The sequence below is a fragment of the Trachinotus anak genome, unplaced genomic scaffold (genome assembly GCF_046630095.1).
Source record: "Trachinotus anak isolate AG129_WGS33_773 ecotype Australia unplaced genomic scaffold, CSIRO_AGI_Tana_v1 ptg000028l, whole genome shotgun sequence".
In the NCBI taxonomy this organism is placed as follows: domain Eukaryota; kingdom Metazoa; phylum Chordata; class Actinopteri; order Carangiformes; family Carangidae; genus Trachinotus; species Trachinotus anak.
Window position 1 is genome coordinate 14800792 of NW_027273879.1, and position 23231 is coordinate 14824022.

At 40.2% G+C, this 23231-nt stretch overlaps 1 protein-coding gene across 2 annotated transcripts in view; it reads left to right on the plus strand.

The window, feature by feature from the left end:
• skor2 (SKI family transcriptional corepressor 2) overlaps positions 1–23231 on the plus strand; it is a 113153-nt gene that overhangs the window by 54738 nt on the left and 35184 nt on the right. For both annotated transcript variants that reach the window (XM_071465949.1, XM_071465950.1), the window contains exon 3: positions 9265–9420. In XM_071465949.1, the coding sequence (XP_071322050.1) occupies positions 9332–9420 (89 nt within the window). In that variant the 5' untranslated portion in view covers positions 9265–9331. The remainder of the gene's footprint in view (positions 1–9264; positions 9421–23231) is intronic.

Sequence of the window (23231 nt, forward strand, 5' to 3'; positions counted from 1 at the left end):
AGAGAATGTTTCACTTTCTGTTGTTATTGTTGTCTTGGTCCTAAGAATTAATCTATTTCCTTGGAAAAAAAAACTATACTTGGATTAGTGTTTGTGTAAGACTAATTTGTGCATCTACATTAAATTTACTATATCATTATAACAGGGTTTTGTTACAACAAATAAATCCACGGTTTACAAGGTTACAAGGTTTGAAATTATATCAAATGTAATTACAAAATATGGGACAATTGTTTTTCTTCTAAATGAAATAAATAAATAAGTGCATGAGACTTTTGATAAATTTACCCACATTTTTTGAGCCCTTGCTGCGGGTGTCATCCCTGCTGGTGCCACTACAGATGACTGGTTTGTAAGAAAGCCTGCTGTATATTCGAATGAACCATTGCAATATTTGGAAAATGCACAAGCTAGCAAAGTGTCCTAGTATTGACAGTAGTTTACTTTGGCTCAACTGACTTGGTGTAAATATGCTGACTTTGCTTTGAATACATGAAACAAATTCAACGATGGCAAGGTGATAGCAAAGTATGTCTTAGGTGGTGACAGGAGCTGGACAGTGTCAGTCCACCACTTAACACTGCAGCCATACTGTATGCTGCTGTGTCGAGCTAATTAGTGGTTAACGTGTTTTGGCGTTGATCATGTGTGTGAGGCCTTTAATTGTTTGACTGGGAGGAGGAAGCTGCGATTCAGCTCTCTGCCAAGTGCCATTTAGGCTGAGGTGCTAATAGCAGGGGTCTGACACTGATACACACACTTTAATTGTATGTTGTGTTAATGAGACGCAGGGGAGGGAGGGAAGGAGGGAGGGAGGGAGGAGGGGTGAGAGAGAGACAGAGAGAAAGGTAGAGAGAGAGAGAGACAGACAGGGATCAGCCAATGACCTGTGTGATGCAGAGAGACTGCTCTGACAGCTCATTGCCCAGTTCTGTCAACCCCACTCTGTGTGTGTGTGTGTGTGTGTGTGTGTGTGTGTGTGTGTGTGTGTACTTGTGGTGTGGAGATGAACATATTCTAAAATGCATGATTAGCTCATCAACACACATTGAAATTATGCATCAAATTACCATATTGAATGTTTTGTGTGTAAACTTTCATTCATGCATTTATATTTAACAATTACAAAATCTGGTGAAATGTAACCATTAAACATGCTATACTATTAGGAGTGCTATTAGGGCAATATAGACAAAATTACTCATGTGATAATTATGACTTCCTTATCGCTGTATAAATATATTGACTAAATTATTCAAAATAACATAGTAAATGTGCAGATCACATTTGTCCTGCATTGATTTTCCTTTTTTCCAAGTTTTATTTCCAATCTTAAAGCACAAGCAAAATGGTTCCACAAACGATTGGTCTCACCCAACATCCAACCAATCAGCACTTGAAAATAATAAATAAACAAGTTGCCACCAAGCAGAAATGTCAGAAATATCATGTTATGATAAGGTTGTACAGAGAGACTCTTTCTCACCTCCCCACCCTAACAAGTTGACCACTATCATTAAAGGTGACCAATATTTGGCTTTAATTTTATACTCACAACTTGTAAATGAGAGTCCAGTTTTTATAACCTGCACTGATATACATCTGTGTTAAGTGTGAGTGTGTGGCTACGAGCATGCACACATTTTCATGTGCGTGTATGTTTGGGTGGAACTGGCAATGCAACAAATCTGTCACATAGTGTGCTATCAGGGACATCAGTAAAAAGTGTGTATGTGTGTGTGTGCGTGTGTGTGTGTCAGGGTAAATGATAGAGGAGGGGTGGATTGACCCTCTAATTACTGCAGCAGTGATGGGAGGAGAGACGCGAGGCCAGAGGTTAATAGCTGGATTGTCGGACAAGAAGGCTGAGCAGGGGAGAAGGGGGTGAGAGGGAGGTAAGAGAGGGGAGATGCGGAGGAGGTGGATGAGCAAAAGAGGGATGTGAAGGAGGGAAGTAGGAGGGCAGACGAGAGTAGAAGACACAGAAGATAAAAGGGAATGGAGTGAAGGAGATGAGAAAGGAAGATTAGGAGGAAGGAGAGAAAAGGAAAGAAAGCTGAGAGGAGGAACACTGGAGAGGAAGGAGTTTCCAGTTACTGTAGCTATACAGGTTTAATTTAACATTTGAATAATGTAATGAAAGATTGGCAGAAAATCCTCACCTCTCTACACACACAAATGCACAGGTTGTCAAAGCTAGAAGCAGATATTTACCACATATTCATCTACTGCCACTTTTATTTAATGGCAAACCTGTACCTGTTCATGTAGCTCTTTCTCACATTTAGCCTTCAGATTACAATAAGTTGTGTTCAGTGCACAAAATAACCTACCATCCAACCCTTCCTTCAAGTCCTCCAAACTAAACAAGAAAACAACATTTTTCATCGTCGTCCAAAATAACTCATGAGTTTTTCTGATGTGATGAAAATAAAACAAATTGGTTAAGCTTAGGCAAAAATCCAGGACATGATTAACACAGACCAATGTTGACTGTTGGCAGGGAATGGGAGGCAAAACCACAGTGTCAAGTCTCAAAGTTGGAGGCTTCACACAAGGGTTTAGTTGATGTAAGCACGACCTAGGAGTGTTTTGCAATTAGAGTTAGCAGAGCAAAGTTAATCACAGGTTGTTTTAGGTGCAGAGACAAATGACAAATCCATCCATCCATCCATCCACCCACCCACCAGGCTAGAATTTATCCCAGCATGCATAAGATGAAAAGAGAGGAGCTACTATGCTGAAAGAAAAAGAAAATCAATTTTCCATGTTTATATCAAGTGGCTGCAGTAACGTGTTTCCTGCATTTTTCTCTACATGGCAAATTACTGAATAGAAGTCTTTAAAGTATTTTTTATTTTCCAAAAGAGCCACTACAGCTTGATCGTTGCTTCACCTGTCATGACATTTTTGCCGTGAGTCAAATGGCCTTTAGAGAAAAGCTGACCATAGTTGTTAAACCACTCTCGTTCATTCTCAGGCTGCGATTGAGACCATCTTTATGTAGGCCATGTTACCAGAGCAAACATTTTAGTTAACTGCTGGTGAATAAAAAAATCACAATTAATTTAGACAAGCCCCCTGCAAAATAAAAGCAATTTCCCCTCTGTGTGCGTCTGGTACAGTTTGTCTGTTGCCTGGAGCGGTGAGAGGCGATTAGAGCGCCAGAAAAAGGGGGTTAGAAGACAGAGCCTCATCAGGAATATGGAACGGCTCTCAGAGACAGACAGAGACACACCAAGTGACACCCATAACCCAATTAAAACAGGAGCAAATGAGAATGCAAAACACTGCATGGGAATTGGCTAGGGACCTCACAAATAACCCTGCCATGTTTACAGGATGGGTGCTGGAAAACAGTCATTCCTTTAGATGACTACATTCAAATGTTACTCCACTGTGACGTATCTAAGATGTGTGATTCATGGATTTCTAACAATTTTTGAGTTTCTTCAAAACATACATGCTCAGTTTTCATCAGGTGGTTCTGCAGGTCTTGGTGGAAACTGAGGCAGCTGAGTGCCTTGCTCAAGGGCTTTTCACACATTAATGTTTGGCAACATGCCACTGTCTTGTCTTTCAAATCAAATCAGAAATACAGTGTATTTGTATATGGTTTCATGTAGGGCTTGTTCATTTAAGTTTTCATATAAATATGATTGATGTGAATTATCACGATTGCTCATAATGAGGGAAATCACATTAAAATAATAATAAAAAAATTTCAAAATACTGCCACCTGTAATGAAAACTGCCTTTATTCAGCAGGAGAAATAGATTTTTTTGTGCATTTTTTAGATGTGTAATCAAAATTAATTTATAGTTATCGGATCCTTTTTAAAATAAATTTACTTTAAAAAAGTAATAATTGGGGAATTAAACTGAAAAACATTGAGCCTTATTTTCAGCAGATCTAAAAATAAGAAGAAATATTAAATTAATGGAATAAAAGGAATTTTCTAATTGAATAAAGTAAAAAAAAAAAAAAAAAAAAGTTCATTACAACTTTAATAGATGTGTAATACTTTTAAAATTTTTGGTTCCATGAAAAATCACATTAATAACTTGATGAAGTTAGTTGATGATGCTGTCCTGCTTATCTGTATTGCATTTTTCATTAAAGTTACAAAGCATGTTCAAATAACAATAAATAAGTGTCAGTAAGATAAATGGTAACTGCCAGACATAATTATAATTAAAAACCAAAGAATCTGTCCAATACACTGAGAATAAAATTGGTCAAAACTAATTAAATCAACATTTCAAGTAATTTAAAACACTGCTTTGTCAGTTTATCCTCCTTAGGCAGGGTGCTCCAAAATAGTTTATCTTTTGAAACAACAAAAATAGCAATTAAGTTTTGCCCTGGGACAACAGCTCATAAATAGATAGCGGCAAACATGTTGGGAACCCGCACAGGAAACGAGGCCCCGCCGCTAGTTTGAGGTCGGGGCCTGCAGTCAGAGAGGGAGAAGTGAAGTGAGAGCGCTGCAGAGTCTGATTGTAAACATTACGGAAACACTGATGGTGGTGTTCGTGTTTGTAATTAATTACCCTGATTGATTCCGACTGCAGCTTGCTTTTGAGTGGCATTTCATCATGATGTTCTTTAGTTAATACCCCACTCCCGACTAATAAGGCAACAATTAAAACAGTCATTTGCATCTAACATTATACCCTCTATTAGCTAGCAAGGGAAAAATGTAGCTGAAGAGGGCAGAGGTTGTAGACACACACACACACACACACACACACACACACTTACTTGAGGGAACAGGCAGTCTTGTGCACATGCTCAGACTTGCACGTTTCCCTCTGCACCGGCCAGCTGATTTATGGGAAATGTGACTGCCAGTTCCATGACCCTGCGACGGTACTCCATGTCCGACCTTTGATACCCTGATACACACACGCGCGCACATACACGCACTCTCTCTCTCTCACACAAACACACACAAGCAGGAACCCAGCCATCACTCGTAGGAATATGAGTTGCCACGCCAAAGAAGGCGGGGGGGGGGGGGGGGGGGTCCACAGGCTGTCCTTGGGGCTGATTGGCTGAGAGTTGTCAAACGATCACAGTGGCGGCGAGCAGGGGTCCTCTCTCCCCCCTAAAATCAATTTCAATCAACGTGGAGACGCAATATTATCAAATGTCAAGTCCACCGCGGCCCTCGGCCCTGTGCCGCAGCAAAAAATTATTCCTGACAGCCACTTGGCGACTTAATTAAGTGCAAAAAAAAGAGATGAAAAGAGAGGGGAGGAGCGAGGCGGTGGTGAAACGATGGGAAGGAGGAGGGATGGAGGGTTGGGGGGATTAAGAGTCAAAACACCTCAATTGGTCAGTTGGTCTTTTTGTTTGGTTGACTGGTCGTATTGACAAGGCCTCAGAATGATAGCCTCACAGGGGAGCAGTCAGGGAGGGAGGGGGAGGGCGCTGGATTGAGCAAAAAGGGAGAAAGGAGTTCAAGAGGGAATGAATATAGGGGAGGGTTAGATTGGGTAAGGATGTGTGTAGCAACAGAGAGGTGGACAGGAAGAAAGAAAAAGGGAGAGGGTAGGGATGAAGAAGGAGGTATGGCTGGAGAGACAGGATGTAACGAGGGAGTGAGACGAAGACGAGGATGAAAGAGCAGTCAGAAAATGTAGAGATGGATAGATGGTTTAGAGAGAAACAGACAGAAGGACAGAGGAAGAGGAATAGAGGAGTAAGTGGTAGTTTATTGACAAGGATCTCCCTCCCAACACACTCGCACACATGCACACACACACACACACACACACACACACACACACACACACACACACACACACACACCCTCCCATTTGCTCACTGGCTCTCTTGATATTGAAATGATTCCTTGGGAAATAAATCGCATTTCGATTGGCTGGTAATTGCAGAGGATCGATCAACACATTCTGCTTGGCTCTCCCAGGGATTTTCCTCTTTGGTCCAACACACACACACACACACACACACACAGACACATGCAGTTTGTCAATGGGGACTTTGAACCTCAAGGGAGAACTGATACCTGATTGGGTGAATCAGTAAACATGAGCCGCTGATTGTTCCTATGCAGATTAATATGATGGGGGAGGTAGGTGGAAAAAAGAAGAAAGGAGAGATGGACTCAGAGATCGAAAGAAAAAAAGAAAGGAAAGAAAAAAACAAATAGACTAAAGTAATGAGTTACAGACTTATACACTGGAAAAAAGTCATAACAACAAGAGGCAAAAGATCAGCCAAAATATAACTACTACAATATTTATCGTAGCATTAACCACCATGTTATTTCCCGCAAGAAACGTATCACCTTTTAAAATGCTGTGAGATCGTGCTCAGAACACTGCAAAAATGCTAGTCTGATTCATGAATAAGTAATTTTGATCAATTCTGCAATCAGTCAGTGGTTAGAGGTCCGTCTCCCTCATGTTAAAGTATGATTTATAAATGGCTAGAGGTCGTTATGATGCTACAGGCGCTTTATCAGGCTAAATGAGAATGGCCTTTCTACTCATGTTCTGTGTATGACAGGGACAAGCAGGTTGTCAATACAGAAATGACCCTGCTGGAGGGCTGAAAAGACACACACACACAAACACACACACAAATACTTTCGCACAAACCTCGTGCCTGTTTCCACACATTCAATAACTGACACAGAAATATAAACACCTGCAGGCTCATGCATACAAACACTCACACACACACACGCACATACAGTCAAATGCAGAAAAACCAACAAAAAGTTACTCTTCAAACTAAATGTAAACATGTAAACCGACATATTGCACATGCGCAATGTTTTCATACATAATCACAAACGCATAGAGTGATAGTATATACTCACACTCAGGCGATGGATCAGTCAATACGCACATTGATCACCTTCTGATTTACAGAAGCAGCAAGCATTGTAAACAGCAGCATGGATTTTTCTGTTTCCATAAAATACATACACAATTTATTCACCTTTTAAAAGGAAAATCAATGCGATTCTCTGGATGCAGAACAAATTTGTCTCACATTCACTATAAAAACAGACAGGGTTGTTATTCAAGCATACTTTAAACCTGGAGAAAAGCTGCTGTTGGATTGTGAAAGATATTGTCAGGGCTTTAGATTTATTTACACAGCTGGAAACAGCTGATTGACTACACTTTGAGTACTTATCACAAGTAAATGTAAGCCTTGATTATGTAAAATAAATAAATAAACAGGAGCACGCTGTCTGGCACTGACTAGAGAGTGAATACAGTCTTTTCATTTGCTGATTGAAAGAGTCTTTAAAATTATTTACTCATTTAACAGACTTATATGGTGTGGTTGAATGTGCAATGTGTATTTCTTTACCACTGTCAGCTGAAAACATGCTAAACTTTGAAGTTAACATTAAATAAATAATGATGCAATAGTAATAATACCATCAGCAACAACTTTACTCATTTCAAATGGACTGCTCACATGAATATTTAACATGAAAATCTAACTCCAAAGGAAACGCCCAGTCAAATATAACAGAGGCAGCACCGTGTGTGCGTGAGTACAGGTCATGTAGTAGAAGTATTGTTGAGTTTTGCTGAACTAGCAGATGTTGCAGATCTACCGGTTGTTTGTCTGTGTTTTGTACTGTACTTGTCTTTTATTCTCTGAACATTTCAGAGGTGCTACCTTGTAAACATTAGTTCCTGAACTGACAGAAATGACCATTTTAAGAGCAGTTTGAAATCTTAAGTGATGTCTGGGTCTTCAGTGTAGTAAAATACGAGTATGGTAGCTCTTTGTTTATCACTATGCACCATGGGGGCTCAGGGGTCAGCACAAAACAAGGAGGTCCTTGGTTTGAACTTCAGCCCATGTCCTTCATGGCTCCTTCATGTGCCAGTAAAGTAGTTGATGCTGAGGATTTTACAGTAAACTCCTCCAAAATAGGTCAGGCACATTGTGCAAACCAGTAGTGCTTGTTTTTGTGTGACCTCCATTTTTCAAATCCTATTTCGCGTGAAGATTTGCGTCATTTCCCATATCAGAGTGTCATTTCCTGTATAACTTCTCTTGGATCTTTTCATGACAGAACGTTGTTTTGGAGATCAGACAGACCAGTTGGGGTGAAAGAGCGTGTAGTGTGTGACTCTGTGTCGCCGCTCGGTCTTGTACTATGAACTCTTAAAGGCTGCCCAATTGTAAATCAGCAAGTTGTGTAGTGTAAACTGTGCAGCGATCGAACACCTTGAAGTCTCATAGTCTGAACTTAGCTTGAGGTGTAATGACAAATATAGATAAGTATATAGATAATATATAGATAAGTAACAACACACACATCCATACAGTGTACAGTGCCTTGTGCTAAGCGAGACACTAACACTGCCAGATTATAGGTTCAATTTCATTTCTTTAGAAGTGCATAATTATTTGCATTTCTAGCATTAGTTTGAAATCAATTTGAAGTTTTTCTTTGTTTTTTGTTTTTTGTTTTTTTTTTGTTTTTTTTTTGGATGACTCATCTTGTGGTAAAGTGGTAAAGTGATTTAAAAAAACAAAAACAAAAAGCATCTTTGATATTTTTTTATGGTGATGCTCTGTGTAAGACCAAGTTTGGAGGCTTGTCTCACACACAAACACACACACATACATACACCTACACACCTAAGGGTGCTTTGTTTAAATAAGCGTGCCTGCACCCCTGCAGGGAGGTCAGAACACCCATTCATCTAACCCTGCCTAGGGTCATCATACACACACACACACACACACAGTTTCCCTCATTCACACTCCCACAAAATCATTCTCCTTGCTTTTTCTGCTTTCTGTCTCTCTCTGTTGTCCTCAGAAACACACACACACACACACACACACACACACACACACCCCTTTTCCACCCTGCAGCCATCATTTAGTGGTTTGTGTTCAGAAAGTGTTTTGGATGTGTAACACTAGAAATGACACAGGAAGACAAAGGAAGACAGAACACTGTCCAGAGGTCACTGTGTGTGTTTGGATGTGTGTGTGTGTGTGTGTGTGTGTGTCACTCTAATGTATTCGAACTACAGAGGTGGCAAACACCTGCGGAGTGCTGTTCATGCTGCTCACCCCTTACTGTCTTTGTCTGCTGTATACTAACACATATACACACACACACTAAATTCTGCTCTCAAGTTTTTTTAGACAAAGGAGCTTTTGCGTTGGTTTATTTTTTCATTTGATGACAGCAGAACTGAAAATGTTTCTCTCTCTCTCTCTCTCTCTCCCTCTCCCTCCAGAGATGCTGCAGTACTTTGTGTCTCTTCCTGCAAGTAGACCTCTCGTCACCCTCCCTGATGATTTCTAATGTTTAGGGAGGGACTGAATCACAAAGAAGATGGAGGTTTGGACAGATGGACAGACAGACAGCAGGATGAAGGGAACACAACAGAGAGGTAAGAGGAAGACTGCAAAGGCAGGATGGACATGTCGACAGTGACAATATTTCTCACTTTTTTTTTTTGCATTTCAAAAAGAAGTGCCAGAAAAGCAATTTAACCTCCTAAACTACACTCATCTGATGGTGAGTCTGACATTACAAACTCTCCTTCGCAGTCAAACATTGTTCAATTTCAAAATGTATTTAACATTCAAAATGAAAGCCCAGTGTTTCTAAAGAGCCCACAGATGTCAGGATAAATTTTGGCGAAATGTGTATAAAGTAATGCACAAGACATCTAACATGTTTCCATTTGGTAGAATGGTGCAGTGGAGCTTCAAAAGAAGCAATGTACAGGTACAACAGATGCAAAAAAAATCTGATTCCAGTCAGATCAGATCCTTATGATTTGATTGGGTTACTTAAAAGCGTCCGTGGCTTAGAAAAAACAGTGCCGTATGAAACAGCAGAAGAGCGCGGGCCTCCCTCTTCCTGCATTGTTGGGATGAGAAGGGGAAAAGTAAGCCTCATACTGGGATTCTTTGGAAAAGTAAAAGCAAAACACACACCTCCTACTGTGATATCACCTGCTAGCTACAGCCTACAAGCTAACTGTCAACTGATGGACAGGGTTAACTAGGGTTAGTTCGCTGAATCAAATCAGATTGAATAAATTAGTGCCAAGTTTACATAGTTTATATAAAATATTTGACATAGTTTACACATATATATATTTAACATGTAACGAGAAAACGGAAGAATGAACAATAGACGGAGGTTTGGAGCTTGAAGAATGTATTTTTCAATTTCCTTTGTCTTAAAAGGTAAAAAACAGGGAGGAAGCATAAAGAACAGATATTCTGTTTTTAATCAATAATTTTGTGTGGACTTGTGTACGAACAGTTTCCATGTTTCAGTCACATATTTGGGGGAATTAACACTTACACATGCATGTACACACACAGATACATTACGTGGCACAGACATATGTGAATACAAAGCGTGCAGACAGACTGCATTAAACATGCCTGTCCTCATGCATATACATTTGCAGCACACATAAATGTGTACATACACAAATGCATAAATGCACCTTAAACATAAATCAGTGCATTTTAACCACAACGTAAAATGAGTATGTTGTGGTTATGGGGCATTAGCAGTTGTATTTACCCTCCTGACCATCACTTAACAGAGCGTGCTTTCTCTCTCTTTGTGTGTGTGTGTGTGTGTGTATACACATGTCTATGGGCGTGTTAAAGCTTTTAGTGGGACAGAGACCATGCAATTCCTCTTCTCTAACTGTCAGAGAGACCTCATCTTGTCTCTGATGGTTGTATTGTGGTTCTGGCAAACACACACAGGCACACACGCACACAAACACACACCTTCGAGAGTGCAGGTCCCTCCTGGTTTGCCCTCCCTACACACAACCACCCTCTGCCCTCATGCTCCTTTTATGTTCTTAAATATTGATAAGTAGCTTTGCAACATTAATATCTTAGATGGCTTACAAGAACACTTAAATAAAATCTCACTCACCCTCCTCCTCCTCCTCCTCCTCCTCCTCCCTGCCGCTCCTCCAGCCTCTCACTTGTTTTTCATTTGTGTAATGCGTTTGTCTGTTTGGGAAACGGGGGGTGGAGGGGTGGGTGGTGGAGGGGGTGCCTGAGGTTTAAAGGGAGGATTAAAGGGAGTGTGTGTATCTGTGTGTGTGTGTGTAATGAGAGTGGGTACTTTTCTTTTTTTTTTTTTTTTTTTTTTTACTGACATTTTTACCAAAAAGTGTACAAAAAAAGATACAATGTATTTTGTTTTAACAGAAAATTTGTTAAAATCATATTCCTGGACAGCAATACATTTTTAATACGATATATATGATACTTTACCTTTTGTTAACTCACTGGTGGACGAACTTTAAAAATGGACAAAAATTTAAACACATTTTGCTTGCATAAGTTGTCACTGTACAACCATGATAATGCACCACAAAATGTCCCAATGCAGAAAATAATTAGCTCACAAAATAATCTGTCATCCAATATTTTCTTAGATTAAAAGAAAATGCTCACATTAAACACACCAGATTCCCAATTGTATTAAATGTTTGCACAATTTTAGAACAACTGTTAAGTCTTGGAACAGTAAAGTCAGCTTGATTAGGTGCACACTGACCTAAAAGAGGATTTTTGTTCTTATGTTCGGATAAAGCCCAGTTATGAAGAACGGGATGGTGCAGAAACATCAAAATATGCATTCTTCATTGATTTTCAGGGGTCACTCTAACATTGCTGCTATTGGTTAAGGGGTGCCAGCCCATATAAAGTCACACATCATCTTGAGCTTTAGCTCTGATTTCTGTAATTGTATTGTAAATACTGTATTTAATTATTTTAAGGAATTAGTACACTTGTATCAAATCAGCAGCCACCCTGTCTGATCAAAAACACAAGATGGGAAGATTAAGCAGAGGTTTGTTCACCTACAGCCTGCTGCGAGAAAACATGGACATAATCTTGTTTAAGAAGTGGAAAGAGGCTCATTTCACTTACAAAGGATGATGGTGACTTGTTAACACTTAACCAGTAGTACAGGATGGTTGTGTGTGTGTGTGTGTGTGTGTGTGTGTGTGTGTGTGTGTGTGTGTGTGTGTGTGTGTGTGTGTGTGTGTGTGTGTACATCTCTGGTGTGTGACTTGACAAGATTTAACCCCGCTGAAGTCCTAAGAGGCTGATAGAGAGTTTTAAAGGGATTAGAACAGGATTAGGGACCAACTGGGAGGGATTAGCCCCCCGACTCTTATAGCTGCTCACATAGCAGATACCAGACACACAATGTCTGTGACACACACAGACAGATGCGCGGACACACACACACAGTAGTGACCTCCGGACCGTGTCTTGTCTTCCAGTACTTCCAGTAACATATCATCAACAAGTGTTAGACATCCAGAAATGTTTTCTGCAGGGAGAGAAAATGTGTGTGAGTGAAAAAGAGACAGCGAGAGGGAGGTGGGGCATTTAAAGAAGGTTCACAATAGAGTGGATGGAGTTAAGAGCCCTGTGCATTTGCAACTATAATATCAACAGACCATTTTTGGCAGATCGCTGTGTGATGAACAATCACATTGAGCAACTATTATGAAAAAAATTCCAGCTTCATTGGAAATGAGAAATTATGTCATTTTCCCTCTAGTGAAAGGGTTTATTTTTTTATTTTACAGTGTTTAATTTCTATGCTGCACAACTACACAGATCAACAAGGACATTAAATGCACCCAAAGTTTTCAGAGGGTACATATTGTTAAAAATCACTTTATTTTCAGTCAACTTTTCAGTGCAGTAGCTTCAAAGTCAAATAACTTTTTAACAGATGTGTCTACAAATAATCTCAAGCACTCTCCACATTTTGGGTATTATGTGAGTACACACACACATGCACACACAGACAAACAGGCACTCTTGACCGCGTATTTACCCGAGCGCAGCCTCTTCCTTCAACAAGACAAATATTTGGTCCCGAGTGTTCGCCACCTGTGTGTGTGTGTGTGTGTGGGTGTGTGTATTGCGTGTATGTGTAGCAGGGCGGTTTTTCTGGGGGAAGCCAAATGGAGAAGAGTGATAGGCCGACGTACGGTGAGGTTCATCAAAGTCACGGCGCGCGACGGCACTCATTTTTCATTGGCTGAGGGGTCCTGCGCACCTGCAACCTGCAGCAGCCAGCCCACCTGAGAGAGGGAGAGAGGGGAGAAGAATGAGAGGAAGGGCGGGTGAGAGAGGGAGACACTGGTGGTTGGGACAGTTTGAACGACAGCGTTCTCCCTTTTACATTTCACACCCTGATGCTCCTCGCACCGCCAGGGGGAGGAGGCAGGGAGGAGGTGTGGAGGAGGTATGTGGTGTGGGTTGTTTTGCTCAAGGGAGAAAGATGGGGAGATACATTCTGAAGATGTTATTATTATACGTTTACCTTGTTTTGGGCTCACGGGGGGACTAAAAAAAAAAAAACGACACAAACACACACAGCGTGTACACACAGCAGATAGAGCACACATACACAAATGTCTGCACATACGCACCAGCGTGTACTCACACATACAAATGGACATGCAGTCAATCCCTCTCTGTTTACTCACTTCACTTTTCAAAGTGAAAAAGTTTTATTCAAGTATTTTATGCACAGTAGATAAGACACCCATATATGGTATGTTCTAAATATATTCAATTTATATATTTTTTTTGCAGATCTTGATACATGCTGTATTTTTTCTCTGTTTTCTCTGCTCATCCTCCTTGCTGATCAAAAGAGATCTGAAGCCTCACTTTGAGGTCATGTTATAGAGTTTAAACTGAGAAAGAATATGGCTGTAACTTCTACCTCTTGTCTTTGAAAGTAGCTCTTATTGCACTTACTCCTGACGTCCTTTTTAATCTGCTTTTTGTTAATGAATGATTGCCATTCAATAGAACTCAGATCTTTTTCTTTTTTCTTTTCTTTTTTTTTTTTTGTTTTGGCCATTTTAGTCACCAGCTTAATTGCTGGGGAACAAGACAAGACAAGGTTGGCCAAACTCATTTGTAAGAGAAAACAAAGGTGACCAGTAAGGTTTTTGCCCAAAATGTTCATTGCATGCATTTGTAGAGAAGAGGGGACTGTCTTCTAAGACACCACTCCGTACATCATATTGCATTTCACGGCTACATACACATGAAAAGTTTGTCAGGCTTCCACAGCTCCCTCCTTTTTGGGCCCACGCAGCATGTGGCCAAAAACATGTTCATTATAAGCTATGTCCTGATTCAGGGGCTGCATCCTTTGGAGGCTGCATTTGAAGACTGATCACAGTGGCATGAATAGGTTGTCTCATTTCAAAGGCTCCTTCAAATGCACCCAAGAAATGCGGCCTTCTTTTTCTGGGCAATGACTGTTCCAACAGGTGGATCCTTCATTGCCCAACCTATCCCAAGATTCATTGCCCACTGTTAATGAAAATAATATGGCAACAGATAGAGAGCCTGAGGATTACACTTTTAAATGTAAGTGTTGGGTTTCAGCTATGTTCAGTAGCTAAAGTTACAACTGTTAAAACCAAGGCCTGTAAAAAAAAGTTACATGTTGTAAGGTTGCTAGGTGACAGGAGCCGTCTCATTTTGGTTCAGCCTTCATGGTCTACGACTGCTACGAAGGGCCACACCTTCAATGGTCCTCTGAAGGAGTGCGGTCCCTGATTTGGGACACAGATATAGACTTTCTCTAGCTGAACCAGCCGACTTCCTGATTACTACCTGCACACATGAATGACCTGACATTTTTAATCTCTCCTGATTGTTACTCACTAAATGTGATGCAGTACATATACACACATTAAATCTGTTTTTTTTTTCCAATGTTACTGTCTACAATAACTTTAAAAGTGAAACACTGAAAGCACAATAATTCAGTTTGTGTGTGTATGTGCGTGCGTGCATGTGTATCTGTGTTGGGGGGGTCACCTGCAGCAGGTTGAGGTCATCATAACTGTGTGATGTCCATCGTGCCTGTCAACACACGTTTGATTGTACACACACCTCGCTGTTGCCCCCGGCGATAGAGACCCAGCGTCTGTCTGCTATGCTGCACGCTATACTGGACCCATCACTCAGCCACTGTCACACAGACCCACACACTTAGAGACACGCACACTTGCAGGTAAAGACACTTATAAGTAGACACAATGTGACAGAAACACATTCTCACACACACACATGGTCCAGCAGACACACATATCACAAACACAGTCCCTCCTGCTGCTGGGGTTCAAGCACACACAGTCTCACTCACTTACAACAGACGGCTTACACTGGAAATGAAGCTAATCCATCACCTGGAACAGCTGGACACCGTAGCTGCTGTGATAAATTCATAAATGCACACAAACACCCACACATGCATGTGAATTCACGCACAAGTGCTGTATACAAGACCAAAGAAATGAAAAATTCTTTTTATTTATTTATTTATTTTTTTGCTTTCAGAGTCTTGCACATACAGTATGCTATCATCCTTTTTTTTAAAGATTTTGTCTTTCTGCATTTCCAAACTAAAACAAATTCTGCACTTCAGTATTTCGACAGGCAATTTCCACAGTTTCCTTGCAGTATATACATACATACCAATACTGAAGAATCGGGGGCAAAGACCACAATCTGGACCCCTTCAGTCCAGAGACTTTCCAGCTGGAAATGAACAGTCACTTCAGAGGGTCTGACAACAACACTACAATACAAATACATATTTATGAGTAAAGGGTCATACATTTAAACTTTTACGTAAAGTATATATTCAGGTTTATTTCAAGTCTGTGTTAATAAAACATGTTCATATGCACGTTTAACAATTCCTATTCTCCATAATGGCTTTGAAGTAATCCCTTCCTAGTGTAACTACATTGTAAGAAATACACAGTCCTTGTTCCATGGAGGGATATGCCCTGGTGCTGGTCCTGGTACAGCTGACAGGATGATGAGACCTACGTATTTCTCTAAGAAATAACACAGAAATCACAGAAAGAGGACCGTAGATTTTCAGTATGTATATTCCATATGAATATTGTATTGAAATAGGTTTGGATTTTTTGTAGTCTCTCTTTTAAGCATGGTATTATCAGCAACATGTAATTCAATATCAAATCTACTGATTAAGGAGAATATTATTTTATTATACAAGCTTATTATTGTGAATATGGCATTGTCACATGTTAGATTACTATTCATGTACAGTTGGGTAGTTAAATAATAATAGCTACTAGAGCTGTTAGATAAAGTTAAGTAAGTAAAGAGGATGTTTCACTCTAAATATAGTGAAAAACAACTACAAAGTAAAGCAAAATGAAAAATAAAGTACAAGTACCTCAGAATAGTACTTAATTACTTAAAATATGTAAATATTTAGTTACTTCCATCACTGAAGCACAGCTGTAATTAAAAATATAATAATAGCTGCATTTCATTCAGGTGTTTCTCTGCTGGGCCTGCTTATCCTACATGTTGGCTCACAGGTATGACTCACTGGGACAACTAAATGGAACAGAGCCATTGTTAATATTATTAGGTTCACCTGTGCTTGCTCCTTTATGAGAAGTAAAAATATCTCCTTTGAAAATGGCCTATTTCATTCAAATGAAAACTCTCTCACAGCTACTACCAAACCACCACCCACAGTTGTGACTGACACAAAACTCAAACCAAAATTATCCCCCAAAACAACAACAAGAGCACAAAAGTCCTCGGAGAATCACTGGTGTGCATGTTTGACAAATGCTCGCCGGCAGCGCTGCAGTCTCGTCCAGCAGCTTGCTGAAGGCTACAGCAGCGTCATTTCATGGCTCTCTTGTTACTGGGCTGTAAATTCAGCGGATGGCTCCTGTCTCTGCGTATTGATCCGCACCGTCACCTTGAACCTCGGTATTGACACATGGGGCGACGCTGAGCGGGGAAAAGCGGCAATTTACCGACCCTCAATTATGACATTCATAGATGATGTCACAACAGGGGCACCAGCCATTGAGACACACGAACACACACATACACACCCACACAGACACAGTTTGAGATATTGAATCCATTTGTTAGAGCTTTGTGCGCAAAAACACACACTCAAACACACACACAGAGCAAAGGCTTTCTATCCTAAACAGCACTTAATGACAGCACTGTGTGCTTGTGTGTGATTTTGTGTGTCTGTGTACACACAGAATATCTCTATGCATGTGTATCACCTCTGACAGCCGATCTAATGTCTGCTGTCCTCTCAATCCCCAGACAGATGGTTCACTGGACCGTGTCATTAGCAGAATACAGTTGGCCATTATAATGTCATATTCAATACCACCTATTAATAGTATGATAGCATGAGGCAAAACATTCTGCGCTCCCTCCTGAAACCTCCAGCTCTGTATCTATCATCTAGTGAGGCCAGACACAACAGTAAAAGTCATGTAATTACTGTGCAACAGTCGGACACAAACATTTGTATTGTCCTGCTTAATGCTAACAGCTTCAATTGTGTACTGTCTGCGTATGCGAGTAATAACATAACTGCTGAACTGTAGCCTAGAGCTCAATCAGTCAGATTTGTGACTGGGAACATCTCTTTAGGGAAACCTGAAAAAGAAATTGTGTCCATTTGCTCAACAGTGACCGTGTGCAGGAGCTCTCCTTGAGCAATGAGCATCGGTATTGCTCCAGAGGAGCTGAGAGAGCTGGAGCCTGTAAGTTTGTCTCTGACATTTTAATGCGATACTTCTCATTGTTAGATTTGCCCAATTCCACTTTTTTAATTGAACTGTAATGACAACCTCTGTGTGTGCTCTCTGTGGTGTGTGTTTAAAATCAGTCATGATGCAGATCTGTACTCAACAAAGTTTTCTAGTGTTTAACTTTGAGCAAAAGGGACAGTGTATCCTTTTTTTTTTTTTAACAAACTGACATTACAAATGACAATAGGAGACAAAATATCAACAGAGGGTATCAACAAAGTGTTCTGTGTTTTATAGTAGTGTGTCTAAATTAGCTTAAATTAATTAGTGCTGGACAAATAATCCACACCTATGCTAATAACTGGTCTTTTTCTTTATTTAACAGTTTCCAACTTTTCAAATTTGAAATTTGCTGCTTTTCTCCATTTTGCGCTTTTGTAAATTGAAGATCTTTGGCTTTTGAATTGTTGGTCAGACAAAACAAGCATTTTGAAGATGTCGCCTTGGGTTCTGGACATGTTTCAGTTTTTTCTTACATTTCCGGTGAAACTATTAATTGATTAATTGGGACAATAACTGGTAGATTCATTGATAATTCTTAGGTGCTGTGCGAAATAAAAATCATTTAAAAAATATTTTGTGCTTAGCTCTTCCAGTATTCCATATTATGCAGGCTCATGTACAGGACTTGACTTTCAAGCATTAAAAGTTGAAAGAACAGCACCCATTCGTTCCACATTTCTAAAAAAGAGCAAATGACTCTGGCTTTGAGGCAATCTGCTCGCTACAAAAAATAATTATGATCTTTCAATGACCCAACTTTAGGTCCTGACCTTTACATCAAGTACACTGCTATATTGCATTACAAATGGATTTCAAATTGAAGCCATATCAGATGTCACATATCTGATTCAGTAAGTAGTGGCCAGGGGCCGCCCAGCCATCGTTAATACTGTATTCACAATCCATTGATGAGATCATGAAAAACTCTGTGTGTGTGTGTTTCTGTGTGTGTTTTGTGTTTTCCGTCCTAAGACTCAGCCCTACATGTGCTAATAAATACACATACACACACACACAGAAAGAGAGACACACTCCCCAGGGCCTGAGTGCTCTCAGTGCTGACCGTTGAGGATGTGGGTCAGAAAAAGAGGGCAAAGGAAGAGAGGCTCTTAACGGCCCACACAGATGGGCCATGGTGACACACACACTCTGGGAGGTCAGGGTTCACCTGGAGAAGCTCTGGTCACTGTCCATCCATCAGTTTTATTACTGAGTCATGTCAAAACAGAGAGTGGACGAAAGATGGTTGATAGAAATAGATGGTTGAATTGGAAAAAGGCAGATAACAATAGACTCTAAAGAAAGAAAAAATAAAGTTGAAGAAAATGAAAATTATACAGCTGTAGTGAAGTAAATACTCTTCCTACATGCATTTTATCATGTTCTGTGTCTGCAGAAACTCAGATGGCCTGCATGTATTTATGCATGTCTGAGTGAGTTCATGCATCATGTGTACTTTAGAGTGAGGTCTCTACGTGTGTGTTTCTCTGTGTGTATATGTCTGTCCACCCTTATTTCCCAGAGTTTTCCCATGAGACAGTTGTGGCTATTTTGTCCTGTCACTTCCCTGTGCTTTTTTCCCTTCTCACCTGTCCAATAATGACAGTTTAATTTGCCAGCCAATTACACCTGAGCGGTATTTAAATGAGCCAATCAGGACTTCTGACAGAATGACTTGTCGCTCCACTTAGCTCTCATCCGCAGAGGTCGATTTACTCTCTGACTCACTCAGTGATACTGTTTATACTGTTTGTAGGCAGGAGTCTATAAAACAGTATTTTATTCTCTTCAATTCTTTTGCATTCCCTCATATTCACGTCTTTTATATCACATACTGACCGTGAATGTACACCATACAGTACTACGCAAATAACATTTGCAATAAAGGAGGTGAATCTGTAAAACAAGAAGAAAGAAAAAGTAAAACAGTTGTGAATTGGGGCTTTTGTTTTTAGGTTTAGCAAAAATAAGAGAGATGGAAGAAACGGTGTAAAATAGGAAAGAATGCAAAATAAAATGAAACAAAGTAAAACAAAAGAAGATGAGATGAAACTAAATGAAACAAAAGGAAGGGCCGATCCTAATCCCCCCTTGCCCTGTGTGTAAATAACATTTAAGCATCTTATCCTGCTCATTTATGTAATGGGGACTTAACTGAAACATTTGCTCATAAGCTTCCAGAGGCCGGTGTTTGTAAGGGAACAGATTGTTCTCTGTTATTTCGGGAGGTGTCTAAAAGCGTAATTGTGTGATCTGGTGTTTGTATATTCTCAGTGTATAAGTGAAGTGTGTTTTCAGTGTGAGTGTCTATATGTGTGTGTGCCTGTGTGTGCGCGCGTTCCTTGATTAAACAGCCCCCCCCCCTTTAATCTGAGCTGCTTCCTGCTTACCCAAGGTCCCCTCCAATAAGCGTAACTACCTCCTGACAGCACAATAACTGTAACTGTGCTTTTTAATACTGAGTGATGGTAAGTAAAAATAACCTGGGTTGAATATCTTCAGATTAAATACATCTTTTACAGTCTGGCTTTACCCTGCTGTGCTGCTTTAAGCTGTTCACACACACACACACACACACACACAAATATGCACTTGTGCACATATCTGTAGATGCCACTATGTATTCAGACACACTGCACACATATACTTATAATCACAGTGGCATAACCACACTTAAAAATATTAAATGTAGCTGGAAGGCTTTGCAAATTGCACTTTTAAACATGTGACCTGACCTGCAAGGCTTTTTGGCACCGTAGAAAAATTACTCTGCTTGATGAGTGTGTAACAACATCGAATGATCGAATTCTGCTGTGCGCAGTCAAACAGAGAAGAAAAACCTGTTAGAGTAATGACTCTCTGTAGATTAGACCAAAAGCAAGGCGCTAATGCTGCCACAGTTGCAGATTTAATTGCCACAGGGACCTGGAGTTAGACTCTTACTTAGGTCTGATAATGTAGCAGCTCGATCCATACGTCAGTGTTGCCCATTATGATGCAGTTTGTGATGACATGAAATCTGAATTGTACTTCATCATACTTAAATCACACTGTGTAGATGAAATAATAGGTAGTAAAGTAAAAGGAGAAAAAAAAGAATGGTAAAAGCAAATAAAAGATTATAGAAATGCATAAACAAACGAAAGAGACATAGGGGAAATCAGGTGGCTTATGTTTTATCTGTTTGTTAATTATTTCTCTAGTTAATTTTGTTTAGTATTTAGATGCTTTGTTAATACTGTTCATCTGAGATTCACGCCCATAAAAAACTGAATGGGAAGGATGGAAGAAGTGGGATAAGTTGAGAGGAAAAGAACAAGATAAGAAGGGAGGAAATGTGAGAACAGGAAGGAGGGAGATCAGCGGAGGAGAAAGAAGAGAAACAGAAACGGACAGGGAGAGTTTGGCTGTGGTCCAATCTTCATGCTGAGTATGATTTGTCTGTCTTATCAAATTGAGGGTTAAAGACTCAGCTGTCTAGCTACAGAGAAAAGCAGCGTGCACACACACACAAACACACACACACACACACACACACACGTTGTTCCATAATGACATCTGGACACCTCTGAGTCAGGGGCTGCTGCACATAAAAACACACACACACACACACACACACACACACACACACACACACCTGGAGCAAAGCATTCTGGTCTTTCCCAAGAGCGAGTGGAACCCTGCTGTGCGACTGACAACATCCTCCATTAACTCCATCACACACAAACATACATGTCTACACATACATACATGTAGATATCTCTCTTTATGTCATAGACGCACACACAGGAGAGGAGAGGAGGAGACGGGATGAGATGAAAGGCAAGAGGAGCACAGAGGAGAGGAACCAAGAGACCAAATGAGAGGAAAGGAAGAAAGGCAAGAAAGGTAAAAAGGAGAGAAGGCAAGACGAAAGGAAAAATGAGAAATAAAAGGTGGGGAGAGAAGGAAGAGAGATATCAAGTTAAAGGAAAACAAAAGGAGGCAGTTAAGAAGAAAGGAAAGAAGGAGAAAGAAAAGAAAAAGGGGAAGAGAGGAAAGAAAGGGAGAAAGAAAATAAATAATATAATGAAAGGAGAGGAGCTTAAAGGAAAGGAGGAGGAGATGAAACAAGGTAGATTCGAGGAGATCAAAGGAAACTGATAGAGGAGACAAGCAGAAAGGTAAGAAGAAAGAGGAAAGGAAAAAAGGAAATGAGACATAAGGAGAAGAGAGGAAAGGAAAAAAGGAAATGAAATGTAAGGAGAAGAAAGGAAGGAAGGAAGCAAGGGAGAAGTGATGCGACAAGATGAAAGACAAAAAAGCTACAACAAAAGTGTAGAAGAAGAATGAAAGAAAAGAAGGAAAGGAGAGGAAAAGACAACAGGGGAGTAAAAGTGGAGGTGAAGGAAAAGTTAAAGAGAAAAAGCAAAGAAAAGCAAAAGAAGAAGGAGACAAGCCAAGACGAGGGAATGCATCGAATGTCTCTTCTTTGTTTGCGCTCCATCTGTGTCGGCGTGATTGCAAACAAAACGAGCATCGGCAGCTCCGTTAGTTAGTTAGCAGGGGAATCAGTGAGTACTTAGGCCCCAATTATCCACTAAATCTGCCTCTCTCTCTAAATGAGATTATTGCCACACACAGAAGCTGTGGCTCCCATTGGGTTCCATTAACTTTGATTACTCCTCATTATTTACTTACAGCTCTGCCACTGTTATTGCTTTCACTCGCGCGCGCACACACAGACAAAGAGAGCTGGGAGCCGGTGCAAACAGGGACACACATAAAGAGTTATATACAAGCATGTACAACTTTAACAAAAGAATAGAGAGCAAATAATAAAGACTAAATAGTAAAGGACAAATTTGTTTATAGACAGCAAGATAAGTTGAGAGAGAAACAAAAAGGAATATGGACACAAAGAAAATGGCTGCAGAGAGAAGACAAAAAGAAGAGGAGAGCAGAGTTAAGAGTGTGTGTGTGTGTCAGTCATTGGGAGCATAAGGAGAGAATAAAGACAAAAGAACAGAGAAAATGACTGTTTAAATAGACAGAGAGAACCCTCGAACACCACCATGAACATTTCATTCCATTGCACACATGCTGGTAATACAGTTTTCATGGGAATAGCTTGAAACGAAGGAAGAGAGAGAGGAAGAAAGGAGCATTTGAGTCATCATGGAGCGAAACACTAAGAGAAGTGGATGGAAAATAAAGTGGAATAAAAAAAAGGAAGAGAACAAAACACACACAAAGAGACAAATGCAGTACAAATCATTCCTGACACATGGAGGGGAAATGGATGATAGAGAAAGGCAGTATAAACAAAAATGTGAAGGAAAGTGTCCCCATCGGAAAAATTAACAGCACTGGTAATTTGTTCAAACATTTAACCCAAGTTTAAGTTATCCTGTTAACGACCTCTTGTTGTGTGACTTGTCTGCAGAGAGACTTCGAGAGGAGGTTCGTTGCACAAAAGAAACTTTGAAACAGGAGCCCACTTTTTTCAACCTGTTTCCGGTCAAGAGTGAAAGCTGGACTCTTCATCA